Source organism: the organism of the source record quoted next, unplaced genomic scaffold (genome assembly GCF_019419815.1).
Source record: "Pyrus x bretschneideri cultivar Hongxiangsu unplaced genomic scaffold, Pyrus_bretschneideri_v1 Contig74, whole genome shotgun sequence".
NCBI lineage: Eukaryota > Viridiplantae > Streptophyta > Magnoliopsida > Rosales > Rosaceae > Pyrus > Pyrus x bretschneideri.
The window spans coordinates 1,544,819-1,563,022 of NW_025999814.1; the positions used below are offsets into that span (position 1 = coordinate 1,544,819).

General features: G+C 36.2%; 1 protein-coding gene, 1 long non-coding RNA gene and 2 pseudogenes across 2 annotated transcripts; all 4 read left to right on the plus strand.

Moving 5' to 3' along the window:
- Positions 1 to 245: 245 nt before the first annotated feature.
- On the plus strand, positions 246 to 2,797 carry LOC103961489 (geraniol 8-hydroxylase-like). The gene is made up of 2 exons (XM_009374040.3): positions 246 to 1,178; positions 2,114 to 2,797. Exons 1-2 carry the CDS (start codon positions 282 to 284, stop codon positions 2,717 to 2,719), a joined length of 1,503 nt encoding a protein of 500 aa, XP_009372315.2. The 5' UTR covers positions 246 to 281; the 3' UTR covers positions 2,720 to 2,797.
- Positions 2,798 to 4,624: 1,827 nt separating this feature from the next.
- Positions 4,625 to 7,502, plus strand: LOC108868248 (annotated as a pseudogene).
- Positions 7,503 to 12,035: 4,533 nt separating this feature from the next.
- Positions 12,036 to 13,418, plus strand: LOC125472807. Its single transcript, XR_007254705.1, has 3 exons — positions 12,036 to 12,500; positions 12,601 to 12,696; positions 12,771 to 13,418. It is a non-coding gene; the product is annotated as an uncharacterized LOC125472807 (long non-coding RNA).
- A 1,162-nt stretch (positions 13,419 to 14,580) lies between these two features.
- Positions 14,581 to 17,727, plus strand: LOC125472806 (annotated as a pseudogene).
- Positions 17,728 to 18,204: the final 477 nt, after the last annotated feature.

Genomic DNA, 18,204 nt, shown 5'->3' on the forward strand with positions numbered 1-18,204 from the left:
TTCAAATAAAATTCAAAAGAAATAACCTCACCCATGTAAAGAAGTTAGTGGGCTTTTTTTTATGAATTTATTACAAATTAAAAATAGTAAATAAAATTTTACTTGCGAATTAAAAAATGAAAAATAAATAAAAATACAAAAAGTGGTCAGAATAATGAAGTCCACATGCGTCCTATCACGGTATCACTTCTCAATTTGCATATATACGCAACATTCATCGTCTCTTTCAACAATTGCACCAGAGTTAGAGGTTTAGGAGAGCGAGGAGACAAAGCTCAGAGATGGACATCTTGAGTTGCATACTACTAGGTCTAATGGTTGCATGGATCTCAATTTATACCCTCTATTATTCACTTGGAAGAAGATCATCAGTTACCACAAGGCTCCCACCTGGACCAAACCCACTTCCCTTCTTTGGCAATCTCTTAGAGCTTGGCAACAAACCCCATCTCTCTCTCACCAAGCTTTCACACCGCTACGGCCCCATAATGGCCTTGCAACTCGGCCAAATAACGACGGTGGTAATTTCTTCATCAACCGTCGCCAAAGAAGTCCTCCGAACCCACGACCAACTCTTCTGCAACCGAACCGTCCCAGATGCGGTTCGAGCTTGTCAACATTCCAAGTATGGCATGGCTTGGATACCGGTTTCACCTGCTTGGAGAAACCTTCGCAAAATATGTAACACGCAATTATTCGCCACCAAAATTCTCGATGCCAACCAAGCCAACCGTCACCTAAAAGTGCAGGAGCTCATATCTGACGTCAATGAAAGCGCTGTAAACGGTGAGGTGGTTGATATCGGAAGGGCTGCTTTCAAAACTTCGCTCAATTTTCTATCGCGTACAGTCTTCTCTGTGGATTTAGCAGACCCACACAGTGCGACGGCGAGAGAGTTCAAGGAGTTGGTGTGGGGTATCTTTGAAGAGGTTGGGAAACCTAACTTGGCTGACTATTTTCCTGTGCTAAAAAAGATTGATCCCCTGGGGATTCGACGCCGTTTGACTGGTCACTTCCGAAAGATGCTTGACCTCTTTGACCGCTTGATGATGCAACGGTTTGAGTCAAGAAAAGTGCTTGATTATATCACGACTAATGATATGTTAGATACCCTGATAAACATTAGTGAGGAGAAAAATGAGGATATGGACATGGATGAAATTCAACATCTGCTCCTGGTTAGTTGTCTACTCTCTAGCTTCATTGTTCTTGATCTTGATGAATTGATTCTTTGAATTTTATAATATGTTTATACTCAAAATTGCTTAGAGGTAATTGATAATTACTCGCGAGTTGTTACTAGGTAATTATTAGGGTTGTGCATCGTCTGAAATTGGTCGTCTAGCGTATTAGATAGACCAACTTTTTAAATTAAATTTGCAAACGGTATGGTTTGTCACCAATAGGAAATAAACTTATTAACCAACACATAAGTAATAATCCAATCCTCAATAACCACATTATATGATTTATAAAATTTAATATAAAAAATTGGTCTTCCTAACATTAACCTTTCTCTAATAGACACACGAATTTCATCAAAAAAGATATAGGTGAGCTGATATAAGTAGGGTTTTTTTTTTTTTTTTTTTTTAACTTGTCTATCGTCAACACTACTATTCATCACATCAATTTCAGATGATCAGGGGCGGATTCAAGAAAAATTGTTTGGCGGGTCACCCAGTAAAAATTTACAAATATTTCTTAGGAAAATAAATAGCTTTAACAATTAAATTATAAGTTCATTATTCATAATTCATGAAATAAATAACATTACAAACTACAATTATTCATTACAAGTGACAATCGTTCATGATGTAATTCATATTTTAAAATGTTGTATTATAACTTTATCATTAATACAAAAAAAATTCAATTTTAAAGATCTAGGATTTTAAAGATTTGAGTTTTATATATGCCTAGACTAAAATGACTTGGTTTTCTTGCGTGCAAAGCTGCGAATCAGCAACGAAAGAGTTGAACACAACATGTCCTACCCAAAGTTCATTGAGCATTTCATCAAGCAGTTGGAGGACAATGTCTTAATGGCAACTCTAAGCTTTATGTATGTGGGACAAATGACTTTCCACTTCTCTTTAATTGTTCATTACAGGAATTATTTGCTGCCGGCACAGATACAACATCATCGACGTTGGAATGGGCAATGGCTGAGCTACTCCGCAACCCAGAAAAACTGTCAAAAACTCAAGCGGAGCTGAAGCAGATCATCGGAAAAGGAAAAATGGTTGAGGAATCCGACGTTGCTCGACTTCCTTACTTACAAGCAATAATAAAAGAGACCTTCCGTCTGTACCCAGCAGCGCCTTTACTACTTCCCCGAAAAGCCGAAACAGACGTTGAAATCGGCGGGTACATTGTACCAAAGGGTGCACAAGTGTTTGTCAATGCATGGGCCATAGGAAGAGATCCTGGAATTTGGGACAACCCGGACTCATTCGTGCCAGAGAGGTTTCTAGGATCGGAAATTGATGTAACCGGCCAGAACTTTGAGCTTATCCCGTTTGGAAGTGGGAGGAGAATGTGTCCTGGCTGGCCATTGGCAATGAGAATGGTGAACTTGATGTTGGGTTCGCTTATTAACTGCTTCGATAAATGGAAGCTTGAAGATGGAGTTACACCAGAGACCATGAACATGGATCAGAACTTTGGCCTCACTTTACAGAAAGCTCAACCTCTCAGAGTTGTTCCCATGTTATAGAAATATAGAAGAACCCAGCTTGATATCTACTTTCATGTTTCTACCATATAATTTTAGGAAAACTAATGAAATGGGCTTGAAAACTTTGAGTTTTAACGAAAATAACAAATATGTGTTGTAAGTGAATAGTACTAGGATCGGTTTTTTAGAGTAAAAATATGGTTTTTTATTAAAGTGAACAATACCGGGAGTTTTTCGTTAAAGTTCCCAATTTTAGCGATGAACTCCAGTTCAGTCCCTAATTTATCACGTGAGTGAAAGTTAGATTCCTAAACTATTTTTTCAGAAAAATTAGCCCTTGAATTATAAAAATATGCTAACTACATCCCTCATATTAGATTTGAAGCTACTATATTCAAGTTTCTGTTAATTTAAGTTATGTTACTTGCATGTGATATACATTGGAGGATAGATTGGTAATTTTCCATAAAGAAATAGTGTATGGAATTAACTTTAAGGGGTAAATTAGACGTTAGATTTGCAACCTATATGAAATGTCAAGGGCTTATAGGCGAGAAAATGACAGTATTAACCTCTAAAGTGTGTCAATAAGTGACTTAAGTTGACGAAAAATTAGATAAAATATCTTTGAATACAATATTAGGGATGAAATTAGCAATTTTTAATGAATTTAGGGACTTATTTTACCCAAAAAATAATTCAAATACCTAATTTTCACTAAAGTGATAGTTCAAATACTACATCCACACTTCACCCTAATTTTTACTCTTAATAAGAATCATGCTTGTAGAGACATGGATTTAGTTAAATTGGTTACATAAATTTAGAATACAGATCTTGATATTTTGCGATCAACTGTTCATCTTTTAGGTATTTCTCAAAGATCATCTTTACCAAAAATCACCAAAATCCGATAATTGGACCGTTTAGATTAAATAATAGTCATATTAGTGTTTCTTTGAAAAACTGTATTCATCTATTTTCTTCACTACAATTGAATGTTTTAATGATTTTTTATTTGTCTAATTCTATGCAAAGATGATCTGTGAAAAGGAAATACACATACACACACACACATATATATAACCATGCTTGTGTTTTTTTTTTTTGTATATATGTGCTCAAACACCCTACTTGTATACACCCTTTGTTGTATAGGACAAGGCGCGCCGAATGCAGGCCTCCATATTGAAGAATTACTGTAGCCCTAGGATTCCAACCGGAGTTTAAAGCCTAGTCCATAAAAGCGATTCCCACATAAGTTGGCTGGCAGCTCAACAACTCCTTTAATTGGTTGACTGAAGCATTGCCCTTACACACACACACACACACACACACACACATATATATAACCATGCTTGTGTTTTTTTTGTATGTATGTGCTCAAACACCCTTTGTTGTACAGGACAAGGCGCGCCGAATGCAGGCCCTCCATATTGAAGAATTACTGTAGCCCTAGGATTCCAACCGGAGTTTAAAGCCTAGTCCACAAAAGCGATTCCTACAGGTAAGTTGGCTGGCAGCTCAACAACTCCTTTAATTTGTTGACTGAAGCATTGCCCTCCCTTCTATTTCTAGTTTCTACTTAACGAGAGACTGGACATTCAGGTTTTCAACAAAAAAAAAAAAAGACAAAGTAAAAGGTTTGGTGATGGATGTTCACAGTAATTTAAATGAACTCTTTACAAAGAAAAACAAAAATTCATCTCTTTGTCCACATTTATGACTTTTAAATGTTTTTAAAATAATGAGGAGGTCACATTTTTATATCACATTATTTGCTTGATGTGGTTATGAAAGAACAACGTCTCATCATTTTGTAAATTATGTGATATGTCACTAATAATAGAAAGTAAAAACATTAATTAATATTTAAATAATAATTAAATCATTAACAACCACGTTATATATGATTTACTAAATATGATTTAAAGTGATGATTACCCTTACATTAACCGCATAATAATTAGTTAACATGTTTGACTTCTTAAAGTACTATATCTTGAAGGAAATGTACCAAGCAGATTTTGCGTGGGACAATCACATGAGTGCATGTGTAACTAGCGTAAATCGGGGGGACACTGCTAGGTTTATATGCATATATATATATATATCTATATTTATTTTTATTTTTTATTTTTGGTCAACAATCGTAACAAATTAAGATCAAGGGTTTGGAGAAGAAGGAGAGAGTAAGATCAAATGGACTTTTTGAGTTGCATGATATTGTTCCTCGTAATCATCTGGATCTCTGTTCATGCTATCTATTATTCGTTTGCGGGAAGAAGTTCAAGTCCCACTAGGCTTCCATCAGGACCAAACCCACTTCCCTTCATTGGCAATCCTTTGGAGCTTGGTAGCATACCCCACATCTCTCTCACTAACCTTTCACAACGCCATGGCCCCAATTTGTCTTTACGACTTGGACATGTTACGACGGTTGTAGTTTCTTCATCAATCGTAGCTAAAGAAGTCCTCCGGACCCGTGATTAGTTCTTTTGCAACCGAACCATCCCAGATGCCATCCAGGCCTGTGACCATGCTAAGTACGGCATGCCCTGGATGCAGGTTTCAGCGGCATGGAGAAACCTTCGAAAAATATGCAACTCGCAATTGTTTGCCACCAAAGTTCTCGACGCCAACCAAGCCAACCGTCGCCTAAAAGTTCAAGAGCTCATATCGGAGGTCAACGAAAGCGTTTTAAAAGGTGAAGCCGTTGATGTTAGAAGTGCTGCTTTCAAAACTACGCTCAACTTGATGTCGCGTAACGTATTCTCTGTGGATTTGGCGGACCCGAACAGTGAGACGGCTAGAGAGTATAAGGAGTTGGCGTGGGGTATTGTTGAAGAGATTGGGAAGCCAAACTGGTGTGGGGTATTGTTGAAGAGATTGGGAAGCCAAACTGGCTGACTATTTTCCAGTACTTAAGAAGATCGATCCCATGGGAATACGGCGTCGTTTGGCCAATCACTTCCAGAAGATGATCGGCCTATTTGACCGCATGATCACACAAAGGTTGGAGTCAAGAAAATCACGTGATTATGTCACAACTAAAGATATGTTGGATACACTTATAAACTTCAATGAAGAGAAAAGCGAGGACATGAACGTGGTTGAAACTGAGCATTTATTTCTGGTTAGTACCTACTATATATTGTTCTTGATTGGATGAATTAAAAAGTAACTAGGTTTTCTTCGATCATTAATTCTTGTTGTTGCTGGTCTTTAACGTGTTTGTTAATTATGAGTAGTGTCGCTATATGTACCTTCTAAACTGGCCATCATGTGCATCACTTGATGTGTACATAAACAATTGACGCTTCATGAGGGCTCTCTATTATTGCCTGCTATTCTTGAGGGGGTGAAGGACTAGATATACGCTTTGTTGGGAGCCTTTCGTATTAAAGGAAGAATTATTGAGAGCACTAAAATTTAGTGAATAAATTATATCTTTCAACATTATAATAGTTATATGACAAGTGAATTTTTTTATAAGATAACCCTGTCCTCGAGCCCAGAACTTTTAATTTTTTCATAGTTGTGCCCTTTGACTTCGGCTTTAGCTAGATTTGTAATGATCCATGTCAAAGATGATCTAATAAAAAGGGGGAAGGTGGAGGGTGGGTGTTTAAGGGCCCCAATAATCATATGGTCACTTGAGTTAGTATTAGTAGTTTTTTTTCATTCATTATATTAGCTTCATTTAATTTTTTGTTGGAGTATAATAATGATTAAAATTGCATTCATGTCCCGTTTGTTTCAAGATTAGATCTTTATGAATACACCTATTGTAACCTTGTAGGAATGAAGTCTTGACAAAATGTAGTCCCTTTGCTATTTAGCGTCTTATCAAATTTTTAAAATTTTCCTTTCTTTTACTCAATAGAATAAGAATGATATTTTTTATGTAATGATATATTTATACTATGGGAAAGGAGGAATAAATAGTAATGAATTCACTATTTCTAAGATTTAAACTTAAGACCTCTCACTTATAAGTGAAGAGAACGTTATTACTAATTAGTGGCGAATAAGAATAATAGTTTGTAATCAATTTTTCTTCTATTCTCGTCATTTTGATATATTAAAATTTCAGACTAATTAGCCATTTGGTCTTAAATAGGATCTGTTTAGTGCAGCCACGGATACAACTTCAGGCACATTGGAATGGGCAATGGCTGAGCTACTCCGCAACCCGGAAAAACTATCAAAAGCACAAGCAGAGCTGAAGCAAATCATCGGCAAAGGAAAGCCAGTTGAGGAGTCACACATTGCTCGACTACCTTACTTACAAGCCATAATCAAAGATACCTTCAGATTGCACCCAGTTGTTCCATTTTTACTTCCCCGAAAAGCCGAAATAGATGTTGAAATCTGCGGGTATATTGTACCAAAAGGTGCACAGGTATTGGTCAATGCATGGGCCATAGGGACAGGCCCCAACATTTGGGACGATACGAACTCGTTTATGCCGGAGAGGTTTTTGGATTCGGAAATTGATGTTTGAGGAGGAAACTTTGAGCTTATTCCGTTTGGTGGTGGGAGGAGAATATGTCCTGGATTGCCATTGGCAATGAGAATGTTGAATTTGATGTTATGTTGGGCTTGTTTATTAACTCGTTTGACGATTGGAAACTTGAAGATGGAGTTATATCAGAGACCTTGAACATGAAAGAGAAGTTTGGCATCACCTTAGCGAAGGCTCAGCCTCTCATAGCTGTGCCCATGCTATACAAAAACCTAGCATGATTTCTACTTTTCTATAATATTGTTTCAAAACTTCAAAATCACCATCCATCAATAAAAAAAACTTATTTTTCTCTATGAGAGCTATTAGGGTTTTAGCCAGAATGAACGTAGGATAAACAAATAGTGATCGTAGGGTTTAATTATAGTGTTTGAGTTTGTTGATAAATTTGAGTTTTATTAGTAATTTCATTTTGTATTTAATAGTAATTATGTAATAGGATAAAATAGATAATTAACATTTAAAATTTAAATTGGGTGTAAAAAGAGGTTAAATGGGTTTGAATAAAATTTTCCTTACTTAATTGATTATAAATAATTTATGTAAATAAAGATGATCTCTCTAGCTGACGTCTTTTGTTTTTCCATTCCAAGGAGTTACAAGAATCAACATGCATGTATGTATAATATACGGGAATTGTTATAATTAGCCCTCTAATTTGTATGTCTCAATTATTTTAAACAGTCAATCCCAGTAGCATTGCTCCAAGTACATCTACAGCAAACTTAAGCCACTCCTCGCAGTTAGAGAGCCGATGAGAGAGCACACTCGGTCGATTTTGCAAATTCCACAAATGATCAATGTAACATTTCATTTACAGCCACTGCATTTCCTGATGATGCCAAAACTAAAGTACAGAACCAACTGATGCTCATTCCTCTATCATAACACAAAGAATCCTACTCACTCCCAAGGTTTATGGAATTGGACAGCCAAATAACACTGCCATTTTTGTATCTACGTATATTTACCAATTTCTAAAACATTAAAAATTACCTTAATGTTTCACATTAACAAAACTAGCAAAATATATAGCCTTTTCTCAAGAATAGCATTCTTTTTGCACAATTTTTTGTTATTCGTGAAAAGAGTGGTTAAAACCATGCTGCTTCTGTCAAAAAATGAATGAAACCGAATGTGGCGCAGTATTTTCCCTTATTTCTTCCAGACGATGTCATAAGCCACGCTGATTTGAACAATTCAAGGAGGTCATCTTTAGAGTTGGTTTCACTATCATCATCAGCAACACTACTCTCCACTTCTTCGTTGTTATTATAACCTTTAGGAGTTCCCAGGTGAAGTGAAAAGCTCAACCTACACATTGAGGAAGGGATTATGATGAATAAACCTACCAAACGAGCCAGCAGAGGCAAGCAGCCACACTCATGTCCACCAGCTCTTGCAGGACAGAGCCTTTCACGGGCATCTTTGAAAGCCTTCTTCCAGCTCCATAGAAAAGTTGCACCAGAGACCATGAACATGGATTAGAAGTTTGGCCTCACCTTACAGAAAGCTCAACCTCTCATAGTTGTGCCCATGTTATAGAAATATAGAAGAACCCCGCTTATTGGTATCTACTTTCATGTTTCTACCATATAATTTATAAACTCTTAATAGGAATCATGCTTGTAGAGACTTGGATTAGTTAAATTGGTGTAATTTAGATAAATTTCGTGCAGAGACCCTGGTATTTTGGCGATCCAACTGTTCATCTTTTACGTCTTTCCTCAAATATTATCCACCAACAATCACCCAACTCAGAAACCATTTGACCGTTAGATAAATAGTAGTCATATTCGTGTTTCTTTAAGAAACTGAATTCTGTCTATTTTCTTCACTACAATTAAATGTCTTAATAGTTTACAATTTGTCTAACTTTTTTCTGTAAATAATGTACTAAAACATGAACGGTTTGTACTGTTATATATAAATCATGCATGTTTGTGTGCTTCAACATTGATATTTTTAATCTTGTTGTATGTATGTGCCAAACACCCTTCTTGTACAACATCCTTTTTGCATAGGACAAGGCGCGCAGAATACAGGTACTCCATATTTCAGAATGTAGCTCTAGAGTTCCAACAGGAGTTTAAGTTCATCTCCAAATGAAAAGCTAAAAATAATTCCGTCCAGAATTATAGCTCTGCAAAAAATTATTTTTTAATGAACAATATCAAGCCATACTCATGTACCATCTCCAACTAAATAGGCTAACCATAGCCATTCTCAATAATTTATTATTTTTAAGGTTATACTTTAAATTTATTGAAAATTTAGTTAAACCGTTGGATTTTGTCAAATATAACCATTGAATTTGAATCAATTATTGAAACTGATGAGCTAAGTTTCAAAAAATGGCTAAGAAGGGGGCTAAATTTGGTTAGTCTGATGGCCCATTGGCCAAATAATAGTCTGGTAGGTTCTACAGATTTATAGCCCAACCATCTGTCGAATATAAGTTTTTTGACAAATCAGATCATTTTTTTAGCTTTTAGACATTTATCCCTCTCCATTAAAGATGATCTAACGCCTAGTCCACAAAAGCGATTCTTACAGGTAAGTTTATAGGCAGCTCAACAACTCTAATTTGTAGAGTGAAGCCTTAATAGTATCTTTTAACTGCAATACTGATCTCCCTCTTATTTCTTGTTCCTACGTGACGAGAGATTGGACTTTCTAACAAAAAAGGTAAAATAAAAAGTTAGGTGATGATTGTTCACAATAATTTAAAGAAAATTTTTATTTGAATTCATATAATTTCTTTTCAAACCTAACTTACTCTCTACATCATAATTATTTTTAATTAAATTGTCAATATCTCATTAAACTCAAATTCATTACCTAAATTATCCTAACAAATCCAATTCAATATATAAATTTGTCTCTACACCCATTTAAAATAGAAACCCAAAATCAAAGCATATGGTTTTCCCCTACAAAGTCGCTCTCGATAAATTCCAATTCACTAGGATCTCTACAAGTTCATAGCACTACAAAGCAAAAGCGACATATAGAGTATCACTGCTGGGATTAGAAATATTTTCACGGAATATTTTCGCAGTTCTTGTAGTTTATTCAACTTCTCTAGCTTGTGTATAACTATAATGTTCTTGTCTTCATTAAGCCCTAGTTTGGTACTGAGGTGATTCTGAAAAAAAAAGTGATCATAAAAAAAAGCTGGGAGCTTTTTTATGTTTGGTAAACATTCAGCTTCAATTTTTTTTCACAATTTTGGGTGAGAATAAGCCAAAAACACAAAGCTGCAAAACCCAGCTTTGAAAAACCAGCTTTTTTTTCACATCTGTTTTACATAAAAGTTTATCAAACACTATAATACTGCTTTTTATTTTTTTTTTCAAAAGCACTTTTACAAAAAAGTTTACGAAACACTCTGCTCCTTTATTTCACAGTTGCTTATTCTCACAGCACAACAGAAGCATTTTTTTTTTAAAAGCATAGCAATACCAAACCAGCCATAAGTCATGGCCTTCTTTGTGGCTAACTTCAAACTGACTGACAAAAGGATTTGACAAACTTAAATCAGCAGCATCTGCAACTAAGCATGCTGATGTTGGATAAATATAAACAATCAACGATAATTTTATATATGCAAATGAATAATACATGCGAACAACTAACTTAACAAAGTATGAACAATGAAATAATATTAAACAAATAAACTGAAGATCAAGGCTTGAGTACTGCAATGTCCTTGAAACAAATATTTCACCCCTACTCAATGCTTGTAGTTCTACGGACGTCTGCTTCACCAATATTCAATAATCAAGTCAGAATTCCAGCATCGGAAAACTTAACTTCTGGCGAATTTCTTTGTGGTTCTCTCAATAAAAATGCTTTGGATTGTAGAAGAAGAATTATCTTTTTCTATGTTCTAAATGTCATGCAGATAGATGTAAATATAATAAGAATATGCCTGTTCGCAACAGGTATGAAAAAGGGATGCATATGTTGGGAGACATCTTCTCAGAGGGGTGTTTGCTCTCTGCGTTCTTTCACCACTCTTTAGACTTCATCTGAAATGATGAGTTTGTTGATAAAATATAATTAATTAATTAAATTTGAAATTAATTAAATCCAAAATTAATTAAAAATAATTAATTAAAGAATTTAATTATTAGATGGAGATAGTTAGGTATTTATAGAAGAAAAAAAAATTATTTTTCCATTATGTTTAAAAAAATTTACCGTTGGATTAATCATGACCCTTAATTTTCACATTTGGCAATTAAATGCACCAAGTTGTGCCATATGGCACAACGGTCAAAATTCAAATATTTTTACCGTTGCAAAACCAACAGTCCAAAGCATTAGACCGTTGAATTTTCCAACGGCTGAAGCACGAGGAAGAAAAAGTTGTTGGGCTCTATGGTACGCATGAGGCTCCTTCCGTCTGCTCAAAGATGTCAATGCTGACATCACCCATCACCGACAGGCTCAACACCTAAAAAATGTTCGCTAGGTAATCCAACGGGCCTGGTAAAGCCCACAAATCGCCCCTAAAAAAATAAGCCGCTAGAGCAACTTTCTGGAGTTTTGATCAATTTGTTAGCCCTTGCCTATGCCTCTGCCTTTGCTGGAATTGCTCTTATTAGCGGAATGGAGAACAATAAGGATTTAAACTATTTCATTTATACGTGTGTGACAACCCATCCTTAATTTAACAATTTTATTAATTTTAAAGGGGGTGAATTGACGAAATTGCCCTTAGAGGCGAGGATGTTGATTTCCGTTGACCAGCGTATTGTGAGATGTATGAAACATTCTTTTAGTGTATCCTCGTAGTACTCTTCACTACGAACGCGTAAGCGCAATCAGAATTGAATTTGGAATTAGGGTAGAGATTTTATGGACTTATGAACATGAATGGCGATTTGGTAAATTCGTGTGAGATATTTTTGTGGCTTGTTTTGTGGGCTACGTAGGGCCCACACTCCTTACTTCTCCCCTCACTCCCGTGTCTCCCTATTTTCTGGACCATACTGTCTCCCTCATTTGAAACTCTCTCTATCATTCTCACTTTCTCTCTCTCTCTCACATCTCTCTTCTTCTCCCTCAACCCGTACCATTCCCTTCTCTCTACAAACCCAAACAAAATCATCAAACACAAAAGAATGAGCTTCAAAACGTCACCATCGTAATCCTCTCATCCTCACAAGTCCATCCACATAAACAGAATCGAAAACAACTGAGTTTCGAAACGTTAAAAAAAGGGTCCGAGAGCTTTCAAGCCATTTTCAGTCCAATTCCGTCCAATTTTTAGATTTTCAAAAGGTATAAACTTTTTATTCTCTTACTAAGCTTCATTTCCATATAAAGATCGTCAATTTTGGTTAAGAATTGAAGAAGTTATAAACGTTTAAAGTTTACCTAGTTTCCGGCGACCTCCGAGATTTCTGAGCCATTTTCCGACCAAATCATGGCGAGTTAGCAGTCAAGTAGGCCACCAATCTCTTTTTTTGATCCCGAAGTACGCTTTTCATTTTTAAATCACTCAATTTCGTTATGTATTGACAAAGTTATGGACATTTAAAGTTTGTCCAGTTTTCCGGCCAATTTCCCCAGTTTCCAATGGACCAGTCGTTTTTCATGCCATTTTCCGGCCATCTCCAGCACCATTGGGCTTCTAAATAGGTATAATCTTGTTGTACACTTTCCTAGCTTCGTTTTGATATATTATGGGCAAATTTTGGTTGTGAAATACGCCTGAATGGAGCATTTGAATTCACCCTAAAATCTGCAGAAGAAGAAAGGGCCTAAGCCCAAATCCGGCCCAAACCTTTGGGTCTTTGTTCAAGTCTAAGTCCAAGTCCATTTCTGAAATTAGAGGGAATGAATATTCAGTTAACTTTAACAGAATATTCATTATGAGAAGGGAATATTCCATTAAAGTTAACCGTTAACTGTTAGTCGACTTTTGTTGATTTTTTTTCAAATTTTTTCGGAAACCCTCCTAGACTAATTTAGATGCTCCGAGTCTATTTTTGACATCCATTTAGTGAAATTCTAAGGTTTTGGTATAGTTGACCATTAAGGCGTTTCGATTTACTTTTAGGGTTGACTGTTGACTTTTTGTAAAATTTGCCGATGACCATCTTTAGCATATTTCGACGCCCTGATTCCAAATCCGCACTCCATTTTCTCAAATTTGATCGTTTAGGTGCGATTATTATTGGTGACTCTAGTTTTCCTAGTTCGAACGGCTGTGACCTCGCAAGTATTTGTGAGTAATATTATATATTTATATAGTTTCCATTTATATGTTTGAAAAAGAATCTCTTACGTATGCTTGAATTAGACTAATGCTTATAAGAATTGGTGAAGTGATGGAATTTACGAAATAATTCTGAATCTTGCGGGATGCACAGATATGCGTACTAGTATAGAATGCTTTAATTATATTAGTGGTCATGAATAGTGTTATGGTTTATTAGAATTACCAATTACCATTATATGATCATGATTATATTATCTGCTCATCATGTGCTGCACAGGTGTTAATACTCGCCCAGGTCAGGGCCAGTCTTTCACATGTATATTCACATCGCACCATACGCTCACTTTGGACCCATTGTAGGTGTCAGTCCTGTCCTAAATTGTTATACGCAATTAGGACTCGTATGTGATGCGCATAGCGCTAGTCTTCACTTGATTGTAGTATTAGAGCGTAAATAATTATTACACCCAGTCATGTTCATGCCAGAATACCTCTGCATGAACTCATGTGTTAGCATATGTCGATGAGCACTCGATATGATATACTTATTTATGTGAGATATTGTGATTACTAATTATATGCCTATGTACGAAAAATGGTGACAAATTGAATTCTTAAGCTATTGCAGGTTACGGTAAGCATTTTCTTACTATATGTAGTATGTATATTTTGGAAACTATACTTGTTTTACGGCGAGGGGTTATTATATTTTCGAAAAGGTTTTTATAAAACTTTATTTTTGGCCCACTCACCCTTGTTTTTCGCTACTCCAGGTTTTAGTGGCTAAGCTCTCCTGTTGACGAGGATTCTTGACAAACTTTGGTAAAGGTGATTACCTTCGACGTATAATTCTTAATCTACCTTTACTGTACTTTACTTATGCTCTACATCATGTGTGAATTAGGTTTGTTCCTGCTCATAAGCACACTCTTACATTTAGGCACTTTTAGGTTAAATTTATTCATATTTTCCACACCACCACATTTTATGGCTTTGTCACCCTCTAGGTGTCGGCCAGCACAGCTCGAGTTGGAGTTCAGGTGGACATTCTGGGTCGGGGGTATGTCAATGTGTCCTTTTGTTCAATGGCTTTGTTTTCTAGACGACACGCAATTTATCTCTATATAAAGGAGAACGTAAATTTTAATAAATCTTTCATATTGTAAAAAATGCTTCTCACTTCTTATAACTTTTAAAAAGAAAAAAAAATTAATTAAATAAGTGCAAAATAGTAAAATAATTGTCAAATAAAATTCAAAAGAAACAACCTCACCAATGTAAAGAAGTTATGAATTTTTTACAAATTAAAAATAGTAAATAAAATTTTACTTGCGAATTAAAAATAAATAAATGAAAATACAAAAAGTGGTAAGAATAATGTAGTCCACATGCGTCCAATCACTTCTCGATTTGGATATATACGCAACATTCATCGTCTCTTTCAACAATTGCAACAAAGTTAAAGGTTTAGGAGAACGAGGAGACAGAGCTCAGAGATGGACATCTTGAGTTGCATACTACTAGGTCTAATGGTTGCATGGATCTCAATTTACATCCTCTATTATTCACTTGGAAGAAGATCATCAGTTACCACAAGGCTCCCACCTGGACCAAACCCACTTCCCCTCATTGGCAATCTCTTAGAGCTTGGCAACAAACCCCATCTCTCTCTCACCAAGCTTTCACAACGCTACGGCCCCGTAATGGCCTTGCAACTCGGCCAAATAACGACGGTGGTAATTTCTTCGTCAACCGTCGCCAAAGAAGTCTTCCGAACCCACGACCAACTCTTCTGCAACCGAACCGTCCCAGATGCGGTCCAGGCCTGTGACCATGCTAAGTACGGCATGGCCTGGAAACCGGTTTCAGCGGCATGGAGAAACCTTCGAAAAATATGCAACTCGCAATTGTTTGCCACCAAAGTTCTCGACGCCAACCAAGCCAACCGTCGCCTAAAAGTTCAAGAGCTCATATCCGAGGTCAACGAAAGCGTTTTAAAAGGTGAAGCCGTTGATGTTAGAAGTGCTGCTTTCAAAACTACGCTCAACTTGATGTCGCGTACCGTATTGTCTGTGGATTTGGCGGACCCGAATAGTGATACGGCTAGAGAGTATAAGGAATTGGTGTGGGGTATTGTTGAAGAGATTGGGAAGCCAAACTTGGCTGACTATTTTCCTGTACTTAAGAAGATCGATCCCATGGGAATACGGCGTCGTCTGGCCAATCACTTCCAGAAGATGATCAGCCTCTTTGACCGCATGATCACACAAAGGTTGGAGTCAAGAAAATCACGTGATTATGTCACAACTAAAGATATGTTGGATACACTTATAAACTTCAGTGAAGAGAAAAGCAAGGACATGGACATGGCTGAAACTGAGCATTTGTTTCTGGTTAGTTCCTACCACATATTGTTCTTGATTTGATGAATTAAAAAGTAACTAGGTTTTCTTCGATCATTAATTTTTGTTGTTGCTGGTCATTTACTTTTTTGTTAATTATGAGTTGTGTCGCTATATGTACCTTCTAAACTGGCCATCATGTGCATCACTTGAGGTGTACATAAATAATTGACACTTCACGAGGGCTCTCTATTATTGCCTACTATTCTTGAGGGCTCTCTATTATTGCTTACTATTCTTGAGGGGGTGAAGGACTATATACACGCTTTGTTGGGAGCCTTTCGTATTTAAAGGAAGAATTATTGAGAGCACTAAAACTTAGTGAATGAATTATATCTCTCAACATTATAAGAGTTATATGACAAGTGAAATTTTTATCGGATAACCCTGTCCTCGGGACTTTAATTTTTTTTCACAGTTGTGCCCTCGTTGACTTCGGCTTTAGCCAGATTTGTAATGATCCATGTCAAAGATAATCTAATAAAAAGGGGGAAGGTGGAGGGTGGGTGTTTAAGGGCCCCAATAATCATATGGTCACTTGAGTTAGTAGAAGTAGGTTTTTTCATTCATTATATTAGCCTCATTTAATTTTTGGGAGTTATAACGAAAAATCATATTGTTTACTTTAACGAAAAACTATATTTTTACACTAAAAAGTCAAACCTAGTACTATTTACTTTACACTTTATTTTGTCCTTATCGTTAAAACTCAAAGTTTTCAAGTCTTTTTTTGTTGGAGTATGATTAAAATTGCTTTCATGTCCCGTTTGTTTCAAGATTAGATCTTTATGAATACACCTACTTCAACCTTGTAGGAATGAAGTCTTGACAAAAATGTAGTCCCTTTGCTACGTAGCGTCTTATCAAATTTTTTAAAAATTCCTTTCTTTTAGTCAGTAGAATAAGAATATATTTTTATGCAATAATATATTTACACTATGGAAAAGGAGGAATAAATTGGTAATAAATTCGTTATTTTGGAGATTTAAATTTAAGATCTCAAACTTACAAGTGAAGAAGAACTTCACTACTAGTTAGTGGCGAATAAGAATAATAGTTTGTAATCAGTTTTTCTTCTATTCTCGTCATTTTGATATATTAAAATTTCAGGCTAATTAGCCATTTGGTCAATTAGGATCTGTTTACTGCAGCCACAGATACAACTTCAGGCACATTGGAGTGGGCAATGGCTGAGCTACTCCGCAACCCAGAAAAACTATCACAAGCACAAGCAGAGCTGAAGCAAATCATCGGCAAAGGAAAGCCAGTTGAGGAGTCACACATTGCTCGACTCCCTTACTTACAAGCCATAATCAAAGAAACCTTCTGATTGCACCCAGTCGTTCCATTTCTACTTCCTCGAAAAGCCGAAATAGATGTTGAAATCTGCGGGTACATTGTACCAAAGGGTGCACAAGTATTGGTCAATGCATGGGCCATAGGGAGAGATCCCAACATTTGGGACGATCCAAACTCGTTTATGCCGGAGAGGTTTTTGGATTCGGAAATTGATGTTTTAGGGGGAAACTTTGAGCTTATTCCGTTTGGTGGTGGGAGGAGAATATGTCCTGGATTTCCATTGGCAATGAGAATGTTGAATTTGATGTTGGGCTCGCTTATTAACTCGTTTGACGATTGGAAGCTTGAAAATGGAGTTGTACCAGAGACCTTGAACATGGAAGAGAAGTTTGGCATCACCTTAGAGAAAGCTCAGCCTCTCATAGCTGTGGCCATGCTATATAAAAACCTAGCATGATTTTACGTTATACATTGTATGTATGGGAATGCGCCTATAGAACCGTACGTAGTTATGGTTTCTACAAAAATGGCTATGTTGTGAACTTTAATCAATTGAAGACCCTGAGCGACTCTTTATCTCAAAGCAAGCATTTTAATTACAAAAAAAATGCATGGGAAATTTAAAAAAAAAAAATGTTTGACTCTTTTATCCTTTTTACTAATGATATAATCCAGACTAAACAAACGAAAGGGAGGAGTCACGCAATATTTTTTAAACAATGTTGCTTGACATAAGCCAGGGTTTTTTTCATTTCGGGCATATAAATAATTTATGTAAAGGAAAGATCATCACTCAAGCTGTCGTCTTTTTTTACATTCCAAGGAGTGACAAGCAACATGCATGATCTTTTAAACAGTCACTCCCAAAAGCATTGCTCCAAGTACCTCAACGGCACGCTTAAGCCACTCCTCGCAGTTAGAGAGCCGATTAGAGCCGTTTTCATTCGAAAAAATAAAACTCCAACCTTGCTAGTTGTTGATATGTAACCCCTGTTTGTCGCATCTGACAAAATTGATATCGTTTGAGACTTGAGAGTGAAGAAACGATAAGTAATAATGA

Excerpts from the sequence above, each read along its gene's own strand:
- LOC103961489 (XM_009374040.3), top strand. The coding sequence starts at position 282 with ATGGACATCTTGAGTTGCATACTACTAGGTCTAATGGTTGCATGGATC. Across the intron at positions 1,179-2,113 it reads AAATTCAACATCTGCTCCTG|GAATTATTTGCTGCCGGCAC; the intron begins GTTAGTTGTCTA and ends TGTTCATTACAG.